This window comes from Rhodofomes roseus (genome assembly GCF_022264815.1).
Source record: "Rhodofomes roseus strain CIRM-BRFM 1785 chromosome Unknown C8Q71scaffold_1, whole genome shotgun sequence".
Classification (NCBI taxonomy): Eukaryota; Fungi; Basidiomycota; class Agaricomycetes; order Polyporales; family Fomitopsidaceae; genus Rhodofomes; species Rhodofomes roseus.
In genome coordinates, this window is record NW_025952957.1 from 604,361 (window position 1) to 618,131 (window position 13,771).

The 13,771-nt window shown below is 56.3% G+C and overlaps 4 protein-coding genes across 4 annotated transcripts; 2 read left to right on the top strand and 2 right to left on the bottom strand.

The window, feature by feature from the left end:
- Nucleotides 1-562: 562 nt before the first annotated feature.
- C8Q71DRAFT_683623 (Ssu72-domain-containing protein) lies at nt 563-1,654 on the bottom strand (the record flags this gene model as incomplete). Its single annotated transcript, XM_047919787.1, has 6 exons — nt 563-664; nt 798-916; nt 971-1,110; nt 1,167-1,310; nt 1,362-1,393; nt 1,454-1,654. Coding segments are annotated over 6 exons (738 nt in total), but the record flags the coding sequence as incomplete, so codon positions are not given.
- A 1,226-nt stretch (nt 1,655-2,880) lies between these two features.
- On the top strand, nt 2,881-4,747 carry C8Q71DRAFT_719407 (uncharacterized protein; the record flags this gene model as incomplete). Its single annotated transcript, XM_047921305.1, has 2 exons — nt 2,881-4,570; nt 4,641-4,747. The coding sequence occupies 2 exons, from the start codon at nt 2,881-2,883 to the stop codon at nt 4,745-4,747; spliced, it is 1,797 nt and encodes a 598-aa protein (XP_047784480.1).
- Nucleotides 4,748-5,075: 328 nt separating this feature from the next.
- Nucleotides 5,076-6,480, bottom strand: C8Q71DRAFT_800290 (uncharacterized protein). Its single transcript, XM_047925938.1, has 3 exons — nt 5,976-6,480; nt 5,449-5,919; nt 5,076-5,378 (listed from the first exon to the last, which is right to left on the bottom strand). Exons 1-3 carry the CDS (start codon nt 6,390-6,392, stop codon nt 5,244-5,246), a joined length of 1,023 nt encoding a protein of 340 aa, XP_047784481.1. The 5' UTR covers nt 6,393-6,480; the 3' UTR covers nt 5,076-5,243.
- Nucleotides 6,481-6,772: 292 nt separating this feature from the next.
- On the top strand, nt 6,773-12,913 carry C8Q71DRAFT_844566 (uncharacterized protein). The gene is made up of 19 exons (XM_047926590.1): nt 6,773-6,994; nt 7,057-7,251; nt 7,316-7,392; nt 7,472-7,556; nt 7,614-7,918; nt 7,973-8,094; nt 8,161-8,888; nt 8,952-9,136; nt 9,191-9,314; nt 9,790-9,939; nt 9,993-10,187; nt 10,246-10,328; nt 10,389-10,446; nt 10,506-10,664; nt 10,733-10,821; nt 10,877-10,998; nt 11,063-11,802; nt 11,861-11,970; nt 12,309-12,913. The coding sequence occupies exons 1-19, from the start codon at nt 6,848-6,850 to the stop codon at nt 12,472-12,474; spliced, it is 3,840 nt and encodes a 1,279-aa protein (XP_047784482.1). The 5' UTR covers nt 6,773-6,847; the 3' UTR covers nt 12,475-12,913.
- The last annotated feature ends 858 nt before the right edge of the window (nt 12,914-13,771 follow it).

Genomic DNA, 13,771 nt, shown 5'->3' on the forward strand with positions numbered 1-13,771 from the left:
GGGGCCGACAACGAGAAACTCGGAAAATAGAGAAGCATTGCAGTATGCATTCATTCGTCCATGCGTGCAGAACATATATTGCGGACATTGTGCGGGTACTCTTCAACACATACCTGCGCATGCTCGAATGCTCTCAGGGGCTCAAGCCCGAGACTTGCCGATTGCCTCGAGGCACAGTGTGCTAGCATACCGTGCACCCCACGTCTGTTCCGACACTGCAGGTCGCCCCGGAGCGACAAGTCGCCAACAACCCCGAAAGATTCGGGGGGTACCCACGCAAGGACACGAAGGCACCCATTCACCTCCGAGTCTAGCATCACTAGCACCCACCAATGCTCTTCACCACCCCGCTGGTATTCTCAATCTACCGCATCCGGCGCGCCCGTGGAAACCTCAGGCCGCCGGGCCTTTCCCCCGTCCCAGCCTACAAACGACGGGCATCCGAATGGCTGCGGCGCCCACCTATCCTGTGCTTCCTGCGTAGCAGAACCTGACAATCCTGACGGTGCAAGGCCATGTGCTCGACGTGTGCGAGCGACCTGGGGGGATAGCGGCGGGTGCCTTAGTAGTATGCGACCGCGTGTAGGATCGAGTGTGGATGCTTCTCCTGGTGTGTTTGGAGAATCTTGTCCATGTCCTCGTCAATGTCGTCCGAGGCTTCGATCTGTTTCCCAGGAGGATGTATGTCAGCATCATTTGGTGGGGGACTTCACCCCCGCTTATCGTCACCTTTCCCCGATAATTACGGGGCAAAGAATGACGAGGTACAAGGGACGATGAGGTGAGAAGGGACGCACCGCGGAAGCGAGGTCAACCATGGCCCTCCCTGCAAGATGTGCCTCTTCGTGGTTGTCCTTGATCTCGATGTTGATGACGTGCACGGGCCTGTTGAAATCCCCTCCTCTTGTCAACAAATCTGCAAATGCAACATGAGTCTTCATATCCGGTAAATCCGATACCTCGGGCTGACCGTCACAAACCGCATCGAAACACCGCTCTTCGCATGTAATCACAATGTCTGCGACAGTCTTGCTTTCCTGCCACCGTTCAGGCGCAAGCTTCAGCTTCCTGTTACGGTCCAGCATCTGCAAGAGGCCGTTTGCCATGTATCTGTATCACCCATACCCATGAGCACAAAACCTAGAGTCAAATCTATCACAACGTACAGACGGAGATCCTGCTTCTCGAGTTCCTCATAGATGTCATTGTACGGCGTGCCGAACGGATATATGTTTGGCTTGTCGATAGCAGGGCCGGGCAGGCGGACGGCCGAGCCTGTCCCAGAGGAGACAACGCGGAAGCCAGCCTTTCTGAACCATGGGTGAGAACGGCTAGGCACAGCCAGCGGAAGCGAGACTCACGACAACACATAATGCCCCTCCATCGACCGATTCTATTCCGGCCAGATCACATCAGCCTCCCCGGCTCACACGTGCGTCACGGAGATGCTCACCTGGTTGCTCGCACACACGACGCAGAAGAGCGGGCGCGGCTTGTATATCGTCCGCGTCACCTCTTCGTCCGGCTTAGTAATTTCTGCGGCGCCCTGCGCTTCATCTGCCAGCTGCTGGTTCGAGATTGCGTGTGCTGGGTACTGCGAGGGCGTCGCGGTTGGGTAGGGCGGGGCGGATGTGGGTGTGGGCTGTGGCGGAAAGGGAGGTACTTGGGATGCTAGTGGCTGTTGCTGTTGCTGGGCTGGATAGGACGGCCCCTGCGGTCCCTGAGGCGGGAACGGAGGTGGTTGCTGTTGGTACTGGGGCAGCGGGAAGGTAGGTGGTGGCTGTGAGGGATACTGGGGAGGCTGCTGATATTGCGGAGGCGGGTACTGCTGCTGGAACTGCTGAGGAGGCGGGTACTGGGACTGTTGCTGCTGATACTGCTGCTGAGGCGGGTACTGAGGTTGCTGTGGCGGGCCGCGCTGCCTCGCCAGGCGGGGGTCTCTCGCTCTCCTCGGGTCCATTGTTCGTGGGTTGCGGTGCGGAGATGTGCTGTGAGAGAGACGGTCTATATCAGTCACTGAGGGTTCGGCCGATAGGGTGGGCAGAAAGAGCAAATCAGCAGTATCTCGAACATTTCCAGTCTCCTTGTTGACCCCGCTTGGTGTATATTGTGCGGGTCAATGAAGATTCCACTCTGAGTCATCCTGGGGTCAAGAAAGGGAGACCAGCTGCTCACCTGCGGTCCTGCGGGCGTGCGGATGGGGGTTGGTGAAGAAGACGCAGACGAGCGTCGGACGCGCCCGTCGCGTCAGGACGGATTCGTTGCACGCACGTGCGCGTGTCGCCGATCGCCCCCGGAATCCTCCGCGCCGCGCTGGGGGTTCGATCGTGTCTGTCGACCCCGAGCACTGCCAGTGCACAGGCATCATCCGAATTCGCCGTACGTACGTAAGTGCAATACTACATCCCCCTCTCAGTCTCGTGCACACGCTCTGACCGCACGAGCTTAGGACTCGGAGGCAGGCCGCACTACAATCCGAGACTTAGCCTCGAGCCATATCGCTCGTAGATTGGCTTGCAACCAAAGTACTTACTACCCAGTGGGCACCGGTACCGGCGAACTTGACTCTTCGCGAACCCTCAATTATTGAGCGGAAGTCTCAACTAAGGGGACACTTGCAAGTAAGCTTGAGTCAACTTAGGCTACTCGTTCATTTGTTCTTCGAAGTGCGAACGGTCTCATCGCTGTTCCTTGCTGCAGGTGACCACCATATCAATATCGCCGACAACGTACGAGTCGACCATCGTAGGCTCACTCGTTCACTCCGAATTTCAAGTTCGGTCCATCACAGACTGTGCTTTTAGGGTGTACCTACACGATCGATATAGACTCTCGCACCTAGCAACGACAACAGATCCGACGTGAGCCAGTTAGTCAAGCATGGCGCCCCTATTTGATCTCTCTGTGTATCGCGGTGAGCCCACCCCAGAAGACATCGCGGCAGCCAATGCTCAAGTTCACCAACACGAGCGGGCAATCACCTCAATTCACGCGCGCATCGCTGCACTGCTCGCCGACGTCGCCCGGCTCCGGGTCGTAGAGGCCCAGCACAACGAAGCGATCCGCACCTGCAAGGGCGTCACCACCCTCGCCCGCCGCATACCCGACGAGCTCCTCGCACAAATCTTTGAGCAATGCGTCGCCGACGGCTGGACGCGTGCCCCCGTGGTCGTTTCCGCCGTGTGCTCCGCCTGGAGGCGCGCAGCCCGCGCCCCGCGCGTATGGAGCCATGTCTACGTGAACTGCAGCTCGCCGGACGCACTTGCCCGCACGCGCTACTGGGTCACTATGGCCCGCGCTGCGCCGCTCGATGTCACCCTCGTCTCGGTGTGGAACCCGACCTGGCAGCTTGAGGAGCTCATGGACCTCCTCCTGCAGCACGCCGGTCGCTGGCGCACACTCGCCATCGAGTCAACAAGTCTCTACCAGGTCAACGTCCTCCTCGCGCGTATCCCCCTTGCGCGCACACGCGCCCCGGGCCTCCGCGAAGTGTCCATTCAGACGGAGGTCCACTTTGACGAGACTGTCGATGACGGCGCGACGGATGTCGTCGGGCTTGCCGACGCGCTCTCGCCCATTATCGCCCCCGCGCTCACGACGCTCCGCTATTTCGCCAACGTTGCCCCGCGCACGCCCATCTTTCCGGCCCATCTCCAGCACCTCACGCTCTCCGCAACAGAGTCACCGCTCGCCCACCCGCTCTCTGCTCGCGACCTGCTCGCGACCCTCGCGGGCGTCCCGCAGCTGCGCTCGCTCACGCTCTCGATGCCGCTCGAGTATGAACACCCCTACCTGCTTTGGCCCGACCTTGCGCGCACGGTCGTCCTCCCGCTTCTGACCTCGCTCACCATGTACGGCCCGACGGACCTGAACGAGCTCCTCTTCCACCTCCGCGCGCCGCGCATCAAACGCTTACACCTCCGCTCGCTCGAGGACCTGGGCTACCGCCAGCAGCCCATTGCTCCCAGCCTTCTCCGCTTCCTCGCGCGCTCCGCGCCCTCGTCCTTCACAGAGGAATCCGACCTCGCCGCGCTCGACTCGTCCCCATCCCCATCCACTCAAGAACCTCCCGACGCGGCCGACCTCGGAACGGGCGCGGTCCCGCTGGAGCTCCTCGAGCTGCATGATATAGACTTGGCCCCGGAGGCGTTCGCCTCGGCCTTCCGCGCGCTCCCTCACCTCCGCGAACTCCGGCTACACGAGAGCTCCATCTCGGACGGCACCCTCCGCGTGCTGCACGGTCCCCACGGATTCTGCCCGCGGCTCACTAGAGTCGACTTCCGGTGGTGCGGGCATCTCGGCGGGAAGGCGCTCGTTGAGCTCGTGCGGAGTCGGCTGCCGCGTGCGGAGGCCCAGGACGAGGACTCGACGGCCGGGATTGGTATTGAAGTTCTGCACTCTGGGTCGGCTGCTGCGAGTGCGAGTGCAGGCGAAGGATCCGGGCCCGCGGACCCCATCGAGGAGGTCGCCGCGATTAACTGCTGCTTCGTCGAGGAACAGGACGTGCTTGAGCTCGCGCGGCTCACGACGTGCCGCGTCCTGATGCGCGAGGCCGATGAGGACTATTGCCGTACGTTTTCCTTCTCTCCCTACTCCACGAACTGCACACGCTGATCCCGGTGTTCACGCTGCTTTCATAGGAACGCGCGACTGTTGTGGGAACGTGCGGTACCGGACGCGCCTGCGGCTCAGACACATGGTGGGGATGTCCGCGGAGGAGCGGGCGAGGATGCGGCTCGTCGTCTGAGTGAGATTCGGCTGTGATGCGGTAAGGCTGAGCGAGGACACGGACACTGCCGGTGGCTGGGTTGTCTCGAGGGTTCTTTGTGACTGAGGATTCAGGTGAGCTTACATCTCGGAGTGGTCTGTTGCGTGCTATAGATAGGCGGGAGAATAGGTCTGGATTTATATCATTATCATTATTGATTATTCTGTTGTGGTTCGATTTAGAGAATGAAGCTGAAGAGCCGAAGACGAGCCCTTTTATGCTTCCATGAAAGTATGTTTCAGTCGCACTATTATCATATGCCTGCCTGGGACACTCGCTGTGGCCCGTGTAGACTAGGCGCGTAAATGGTCGAGGCAACCAATTGGCATCATCATGCAGACACCTGAGATCTGGCGCAATGTTTCATGGTTTACTCGTACAGAAACTCTGTGATCTATCATACAATTGCAATCAACCGTGGCATGCGAAGACTTGTACGGTACGTTTATCCTCGTGTAGCATATATAGGCCTGGCTCATCTGAGCTCCTCACCAGTGATCTCCTTTGTCAATTTCGCACACAACTCCCAGAAGTTATTCGCAATCGTCTCATCCTTCGCTAGCTTACTCTCCTGGTCGGGCTTGCCGTACGCCTCCGAGTAATAGTGAGCCTGCAGGGGCCGTTAGCATAAGTACCCGTTCTTCGGGAGTGAAAGTCCGAGTCCACCCGCATACACCCACCTGGTAGTCTTTCCAGTTGCCCTCGTATATGTCTGTGCTCACCGCAGCCCACAGACTCGCCTCAGCGCCCTCCGCCGCGCTCTTGCCCACCTTCCTAGTGACCACATCGAGCACCTTCCCGATCGCACCGTACGACTCTTCCCATTGTTTTTGCACGTCCGTGTCGACCGTCCCAGGGTGCACGCTCATGACGAGAATGGGGCGGTCTGGCGGGAGGTCTGCGAGGTGACGCTTGACGAGCTGACGCGCGAAGTAGATGAGCCCGAGCTTGGTGCGCCCGTAGAGCTGCGCGCCGTCGCCGGGCGCGTTGATCTCCTCTTTGGAGGCGAACTTGGTCGTGCTGGGCGCCATGCGGTGCATCTCGGAGGACTGCATCACTATGCGCACTGTCGTGGGCGGTGCGGAGAGTGCGGTCTTCTTCATGAGCGGCAGCAATCGAAGGGTGAAGACGTAGTGGGCGAGGTTGTTAACCTGCGAAATCATTTTATCAAGTCTTACTGATGCATGTATGCGCTGCGTAAACCCACCCCGAAGTGCCGCCCCAGCCCGTCGTTCGTCAAGCCGAACGGCGCCTGCCCGATGCCCGCGTTGCAAATGAGGATATCAAGTCGATCCAGCTCGCCCGCAAGCTGCTTTGCAAGCGTGTCCACGTCCTTCAGTGTGCCGAAGTCGACGCCGTACCACTTGACAGTGCCGCTAGAGCTGGCATCTTTGAGTGCGCTATTGAGGTCCGCCTCTGCTTGCGTCCCGTGCTCCTCGTTCGCGGACACGATGATGACCCGTGCATTCGCGCGTGCGAGGGCGAGGGCATCGTAGTACCCGATGCCTGCAGAGCCACCGGTGACGATGGCGACGCGTCCTGCAAGGTCAGGAATCTGGTCGGGGCGGAAGCGGCCGCTGAGGAGGGTGGCGGGATTGACGGTGTCGGGCAGGATGGAGGTCATGGTGAGGTTGAGTGTAGCGGGGTGGGGATATGAAGGGCGACTTCATGGCAGTCACGACAGTATATATACATGCACGCGAGGAGAAGACGCGCTCAGAGGAGGAAGAGGCAGCTGCAGGCTCACGTCGGCCACCATGACGTGCCCGACGTCATCACTCCATCCCTCCGCCACCCTTCCCAATCCAGAAGATGCCCCACCTATTCAGGCAATCGTGTAACGGAGTGATTCGCAAGACCACTGATGATACGCACAATATTTAATATTATCATTTACGAGCTCTGCCAGTGAATGATGTGGGCGCCCCGCCACAACCGCGTTGCACGGTCGCGCGTGACCGTGTTCTCACTGGCATACATGCTCGTGCCCACCGCGTGCCAGTACTTGTAAGTGCAGTGGCACGTAGCCGCCTCGTGCTTCCGTGCTCTCCGTGCTGGCAGCGACGACGACCTCTGGACATGTCAGCAAAGGATCAAGAGACCGTGTCCCCGGCAAATGTGCAACAGGACTTTGTGCCAGTCGACTCAGAGAGAAAAGAAGTTCGCGGATGGGATGGCCTCAACTTGAAAGAGATGTTTGAGATGCCCGCCGACGTCCAATACGAGGTATGTTTTGGTTCTCCCGTTGCCAGTGTCAAGGACATGCCGTGAAGTCTTCATGCAATTAGATACTGGGTGGTCTTCATCCGCGAGATCTACTCAGCCTTTCATGGACATCAAAAGCATGCCACGCTGCTCTCTCAACAAAGGACTCAGCATATTTATGGACAGTGACACTCAGAAACGTGCCAGGCGTACCTCCCTGCCCCGACTTGCTCATTGAGCCCGCGTGGGCTACGCTTCTGTATTCGCCCCATTGCACGGTAAGTTTTCCCTTGTCAGGTGTTTTTCCGTGTTCCCTCATGGACTTTCTATACATTCTGGCAGGGATGCGGATATGATGGTTCCACTGAATGGTACTGGGAGTTCTATGTGCGGTTCTGCGACAATTGCCGCCATACTAGGTCAGTATGAATGTGCTCTTACTACTGCGAGTCGTCTGGCTGTGGGCCTTCGGTGAACATGTGCAACTCCCACGAACAGGCTCGTCTGGGACCCGCACTATGACCGTCGTGTCTCCGAGAGACGGAACCTCAGCCTAGACATTCCAACGAACATACTCAATGCGGTGCGTTCCGCAGTGCCACTCTTGCTTCGCATGGACGATTATATATGCTCTTCGCAGAGACGTGTCCCTCCGAACCCCTACTATCCGCGTGAACTTCGCAATGTATACATGAAGTCCGAGATCGACGATCTCATAGATGCTTGGGTGAAGGTGGTCAAGGAAGATGACGACGAAGCGATGGCCACCTTAGTTGGCCAACAGTTTGTACGCGTGCGGAAGACTGCGAAGGTAGTAGTGATTCGCCCTCCTCGTATCGCTGCGTCGAGACTCACTCAGGACTGTTACGGCACACAGCACGTAGCTCTCTGTGAGAAGTGGGCAGAAGCTGAGTGCGTCGAGCTTCGAAAGGAGCGCCTTCGAGAGTGAGCAAGAAGCCTATAGCAATGGAATCGAGCTGATGTCATCTTGCCTGGCAGCGTTGTTTCTAGGCTGCGGGAAGTTGGCTGGGGCGACAAGTTGGATCTCATGAAAGAAGATAACTACGCTCCCCTCTCCAAATTGGCCGAGGTCAACGTGCCCGAGAAGCTGACGGACACAGGTACTTCATTTGTTCACCCGTCCCTCGTTGACTTGGACAATAATCCCTGCTTCTCACTTGATTTAGCTTGGAGTAATGTCGGTCGAGAGATAATCAAGGGTATGGAAAGCGCTCAAACACGACGTCTCGCACGCGAGTTGGATGAGAAACTGCACTCGCGGGCGGACATCATGGAGTCCACTATCAAATCCCTTTTGAGGCGTCCAGAACTATGGCCTTACCGCGTAGGTTTTGGAGATATCGCACGTATGCCAGAGGTCCGCGAGATCATGTGCGCGCCCGACTCGGAGGACATCGACGCCAAGTTTGCAGCGCTGCCAACACAATTCGGTGACATGATCAGAAGGTGGAAGGCCCATGTGGACGATCAGCTGCTCAATAAGTATGTCCCGGATTTTGACGAATATGAATACCCAAGACGCGCGAAGTCGTACAAGAGGCTGCTCTCACTAGATCTAGCGACAACGCGGTTTCGCTGTGAGAGATGCGCTGTCGAATTCGGGTGGGATTGTGACTTGTACTATCCTAGCGTCCTGTCGCACGACTGTCTGCATGGCGAGACCGAATGGATGGACGACGAGACAGACACAGTGTACGCCCATTTCGTCGAGGAATATGTTGGTTCGGAGGGGTTCTACACATACCGCCTTCACGCGGTGCCGCTAACGACTCAGGCTCGCAAGCTATTCGAGCTTTGTGGCAAGGACACGGACACGGTTACAGCGCAGGAAATGGATGCACTTGGTGTGAGGTTCGTGCGGGATGAGGAGTATATTATGACATGGCGCGCCGCTGTATGTCTTTCTCTTGATATATCGCTCCGGGATGTCTCGCATTGACCGACACTGCACGTCTAGACATCCTCATCCCAGGGTCCTGACGGGACGTGGCGAATGGCGACATCTGGCGAGGCTTCAAAGGCCCAGAAACACGAGCGGAGGATACAACTAGAAGAAGCAAGATGGTTCTGCAGAACATGTGATGAGCCGCAGCATGCACGGGGATGGTATTGTCGCGATGCACTTCGACATCTTGCAACGATGTGAGTAGTTCACTTAGATTCTATTACGTCTCTCAGTTAGCATTCGTGTTCCAGGCATGGAGGGGTGACTCTCAGCTTAGAGTGCGAGCATCTGCAAGCATTACCGGGGTACGATAAATCCCAAGATGACTTCCGATTCAAGCTGGACTCGCTGGACAGTGACGAGAAGGCCAAGAGGGTATACCAATTGTGACGTGACAACTGTTTATTCGTTGCAACTACTCTCAATAGACCGTACCATCACATACTACCTAAAAGTTCTTGGAACTTTGAATTGTCTTTCTCTGCATTTCAGCAATCCCTCGACGCATGCATCAGCGTTGGGTATCATGTAGGACTTCTCTCGATGCATATAACAAATTACCCGACTTTGAGCAAAGAAACATGCTCTAGGCGCTCAATGACCACGCTAGTGGTCGACGGACGGTCTCGAAGCTTAAATTTTCAAACAGAGCATGAAAGATGAATGCATTGCTTGAGACGCTGTTGCCACAATCGCGTCTCGCACGTGACCGTGTGGCACCGTGGCCACTGGCCTGTCGTCGTCGCGCGACGTGGGCCACCTGAACTTGCATCTGAACGTCACTGCGCCGTACTCCTTCATCACTCATTCATCTATATCGCTGTGTTATAACTCATCAATGCCGCCGAAGAAAGTCAAGCGCACAACTGCATCATCCGATGTGAAAGGTGGCAGCGGCTCGACCCCAACGCAGCGCAAGGGTGGCGGAAAAGCCCCGTCTACGCGCGGGCGCGGTGGACTCAAAGACATGCTCGAGATGCCAATAGACGTTATTCACGAAGTATGCCCATCTTTGAGAACCGTTGACTCCTATTGACTGTCATGTTGGTGTAGATCTTGCGGCATCTTCGCCCACGCGATCTTCTTAGTCTCTCATGGTCGTCGAAGTCTGTTCACGCGTTCTTGATGAAGAAGAGCTCCGCATATATATGGAAGCTATCTTTGAAAAACGTGGAAGGGCTACCCTCTTGTCCTGAACATCTCATTGAGCCTACCTGGACCTCGTTCCTCTTCGCGAAGCATTGCAGCGTAAGCCATAGCACCTCGAGTTGATAGACTCGCTTTGACGTCGTTCACTCTACTCCAGGCATGCGGACAGGCTAACATTGCAGATAGTGGCATATTATGGGAATGCTATATGCGTCTCTGCAAAGATTGCTCTCGTCTGAGGTCAGTCACGGTCACCTCATGCATTCACCGGGATGCAAATTGACCTTGTTATTTCGGCAGCACAATTGAGTCGAGAGATGCAGACTTCGAGGACATACCAATGGACATGTTCAACCAGGTATGCAAATCCAAACATAGGATCTGTTACGTGCATAAGCTGGATGCTGTTCCATTCAGTGCTCCGTCAACAGGCCTCGCGAGAGCAAGGCGCTTTACTTGAAGTCTGAGGTCCAGAAAACCATGGACACTTGGAACAAATTGGTCAAGGCAAACAACGAACACGAGTTAGCACTGTTCATCGGCACAGAGATACTGCGAGTACGGAAAATCCAGGATGTAAGTATCGCAAGTCCATGTTATACTAGTACTGGTCATGGGATAAATCTGACCGCTTCGCCATGTAGCACGCATTGGAATGCTCGGAGTGGGCCGAGGAGCAAGCCAGAATGCACAAACAGGAACGAGCTGGGATCCAAGGGGATCGGCTTCAAGAGTATGTTACGGCGTAATGCATCATGCTGTCCACGCTGAGCCGTTCCATGTTGCAGAATCATGTCCAGATTGCGTGATCTCGGATGGGGACCTGAACTTGATTTCATTGAACTCAATGACTACGACGAGTTTTATGAACACAAGCACGTTCGGGCGGCCAGGAAGCTCACAGAACGCAGTACGTATACGTTTTCTGAGTCACTCTCTCCTTCACGAATGTTCATCTCGTCGCACCGATCTAGGTTGGCAAAACATATGCGAACAAATGGTCAAGTGTATGGAAGCGGTCCGTGCAAGGCGCCTCGCGCTTGAACTTACGAAGAGACTGAACGGGCGCTGGGAGGCCATGGAGTGTGCCTTGTCGATCCTCCATGATCATCAAGAGACACGCAGCCGTGGATTGAGCCGTGGCGATATCGCACTCATGCCAGAGTTCCGCGAGATCGTGTGCTCTCTGCCCGGTGTGGAGGTGAACAAGGAAAGCTTCATGGTGCTGGAAGCGAATATCGGGAAGCACGCAGAGCAGCGGTACACGCGCATGCAAGACTCGCTCCGAGCGCTGCTCGCCCAATCTGCCAACAAAGACTCAAATGGAGCAACTACACCTGACGAGGCGGATGTGGACGCACTGGAGCTCGCAACGACAATGTTCCGTTGCAAGATATGCGCCCAGACCATTTTCTACTCGCAGGTCATGAAGCACGGATGTTTCCGCCGGAATCCACCTCGGCTGCAAGCGGGATCAGACGTATACGTATACTGGCAGTTCGTCTCGAGGCAATTCAAAGGCCGTGGCTACGGTACCTCTGAGCAACCCACCATCACCGAAGGTTTACTCGCTGTAACCAATCCTCCTGCCGAGGTTGTGCGGCTGATCGAACTATGCGGAAAGAACACGCAAACTGTGCGTGCGGAAGAGATGGATGCCTTAGATGTCAGGTTCGTACGAAACGAAAAAGACAGTATGACCTGGCGTGCTGCGGTGAGTCTGGTTGATGTCATATCACGATCCGATTCTTCAACATGTGGGCCCCTTCTAGATGACATACCGAGACTCCGTGTCCTACTCCAAGAGTTGGCGGCTGGCAAATGCCGAAGAGCTCGACGAGGCCAAGCAACTCGAAGCAGAGCGTCGAAGGAATGCCAGTCGGTTTGTGTGCAAAACATGCAAGGACAAGTTCGACTACCGGCATCCCTCCTTGACCTCGTACCTCCACCATCTACCGTTAGGCGCCCGCTTATCGGCCCCCATCTGCCCCATCTCTCGCCCGTTCCCTCCTCCCTAGTGTCAAGACCCCTCCAACGGGGCCCCCACAGTCTCTACGACACCATCGACCAACTCGATCGACAATCGGGACTGCGGACGCCTCACGTTGTTCGCAGATTGCACCACTCGATCCTCTCACCCCCTCATTAACCGACTCCGCCACGCCCTCCGCGTCGGGACGACATCTATCTATCCTGTCGTAAATTCCCTCTTCCGTTCAGGACGGTTGCCACTCTTCCTGCCACGCGCACCTCCAACAGCACACCCCAATTGCGGGGAGGCTACGGCCGACCCTACACGCTACCCGCAACGGGTTTCGACCGCAAAAGCGGCAGTCGCGACTGCGGGATGAACCCGTGGAATGACAGCGACAGCCTAGGAGCATAGGATATGGTGTGGAGTGGGGTCTGGGTCTCTGGCGGTATGTGGTATGTCTGGACGTGTTGGGGGAGGGAGGCGGGGGCCTTTGGAAGGGCTCTCGTGAATTGCATCAGATAAGCCGCCATCCTTCTGCAGGCGGTACTCAAGGCTCCTGGGCTCGCGGGAGCAGCTGGGAGTTTATGATGGAATGGGGTATCGCACCTCACGTGGCCTGCTATCATGAAGACTGGAGCGCTTACCTACGGGGGGTCGCGTCTGGCGCCGACATCTCGACGCCAGCACTCAACGGTACTGCCCGTCCTCGGACTCAACAAGGCACGAAGGAGAGTAACCCGCAGGGACCCACAAGGGGAAATGGGGCTCGGGAGGAACGGTCTTAGCGTTCGGTAGTGATCTATTAGTGCCTGCATGTACCTCGGCGTATGGGCTTTAAACTCGGTGAATCAAAAAAAAAAAAAAAAAAAAAAAAAAAGTTCGACTACCGGAGCACCGCACTGCGTCACCTCGAAGTACGGTAAGCTGCGTCTATCATGAGCTGCTTATCGGTGCATTGATTATCGGGTGGTCAACCAACTAGACACGGCATCAAAGACGCAGGCGTCGAGCGCGAATCTGAACTGCTGGAGGCGCACCTGAAACTTGATAGCCCAGAAGCGTCGGGCATTTATAACGTCAAGCTGAAAGGTGCAGACGGTGCGCTGTAACGTGCACATGGGGTACTTTTACAAGGACTGGAGAGTAGGGAATGAGTACTAAAGAACCTCCTCAGTGGATGATATGAAGTGTAGTGGTTGGGAATCGGAGACGGCGAAGTGGCCGTAAGCTCTTTCGTTGTAACGACCATCGACAATTGATGTGCAAGTCATACATCGTGCGTGTTTTAATGCACTATCGTCTCGTGAAAGCAACTTTGCGCTCTTGCAATCCATCAAACGTTCGCATTCCATGCTGTTACTATCCGTAGCCATAGCTCAGGGCTTCAAAGCTTCAAAGCTTCATGCATCATGGTGCGTCCGAGTCGGATTGAACAGGAAACGAGAAAACGAGATGAATTCGGATTGAACGCGTCCCTGACATAAAATCACGTGGTGCGCGATCGCGATCGCCGCGCGGTTCTCTGTTAGTGTTACTGACTCAGTGACTGCTCGCACGGTCGGCGGACGCTGCACGGCGACGCCGCCCGTACCCCCTCTACCCATACCAAACCCAACAAACACGTGCACCGAGGGTGCAATCCCGACTTGCGACCTCGGGAGAAGACACCGATCGACAGGACCGTACCCGGCCGCTTTTCTCCTTCTCT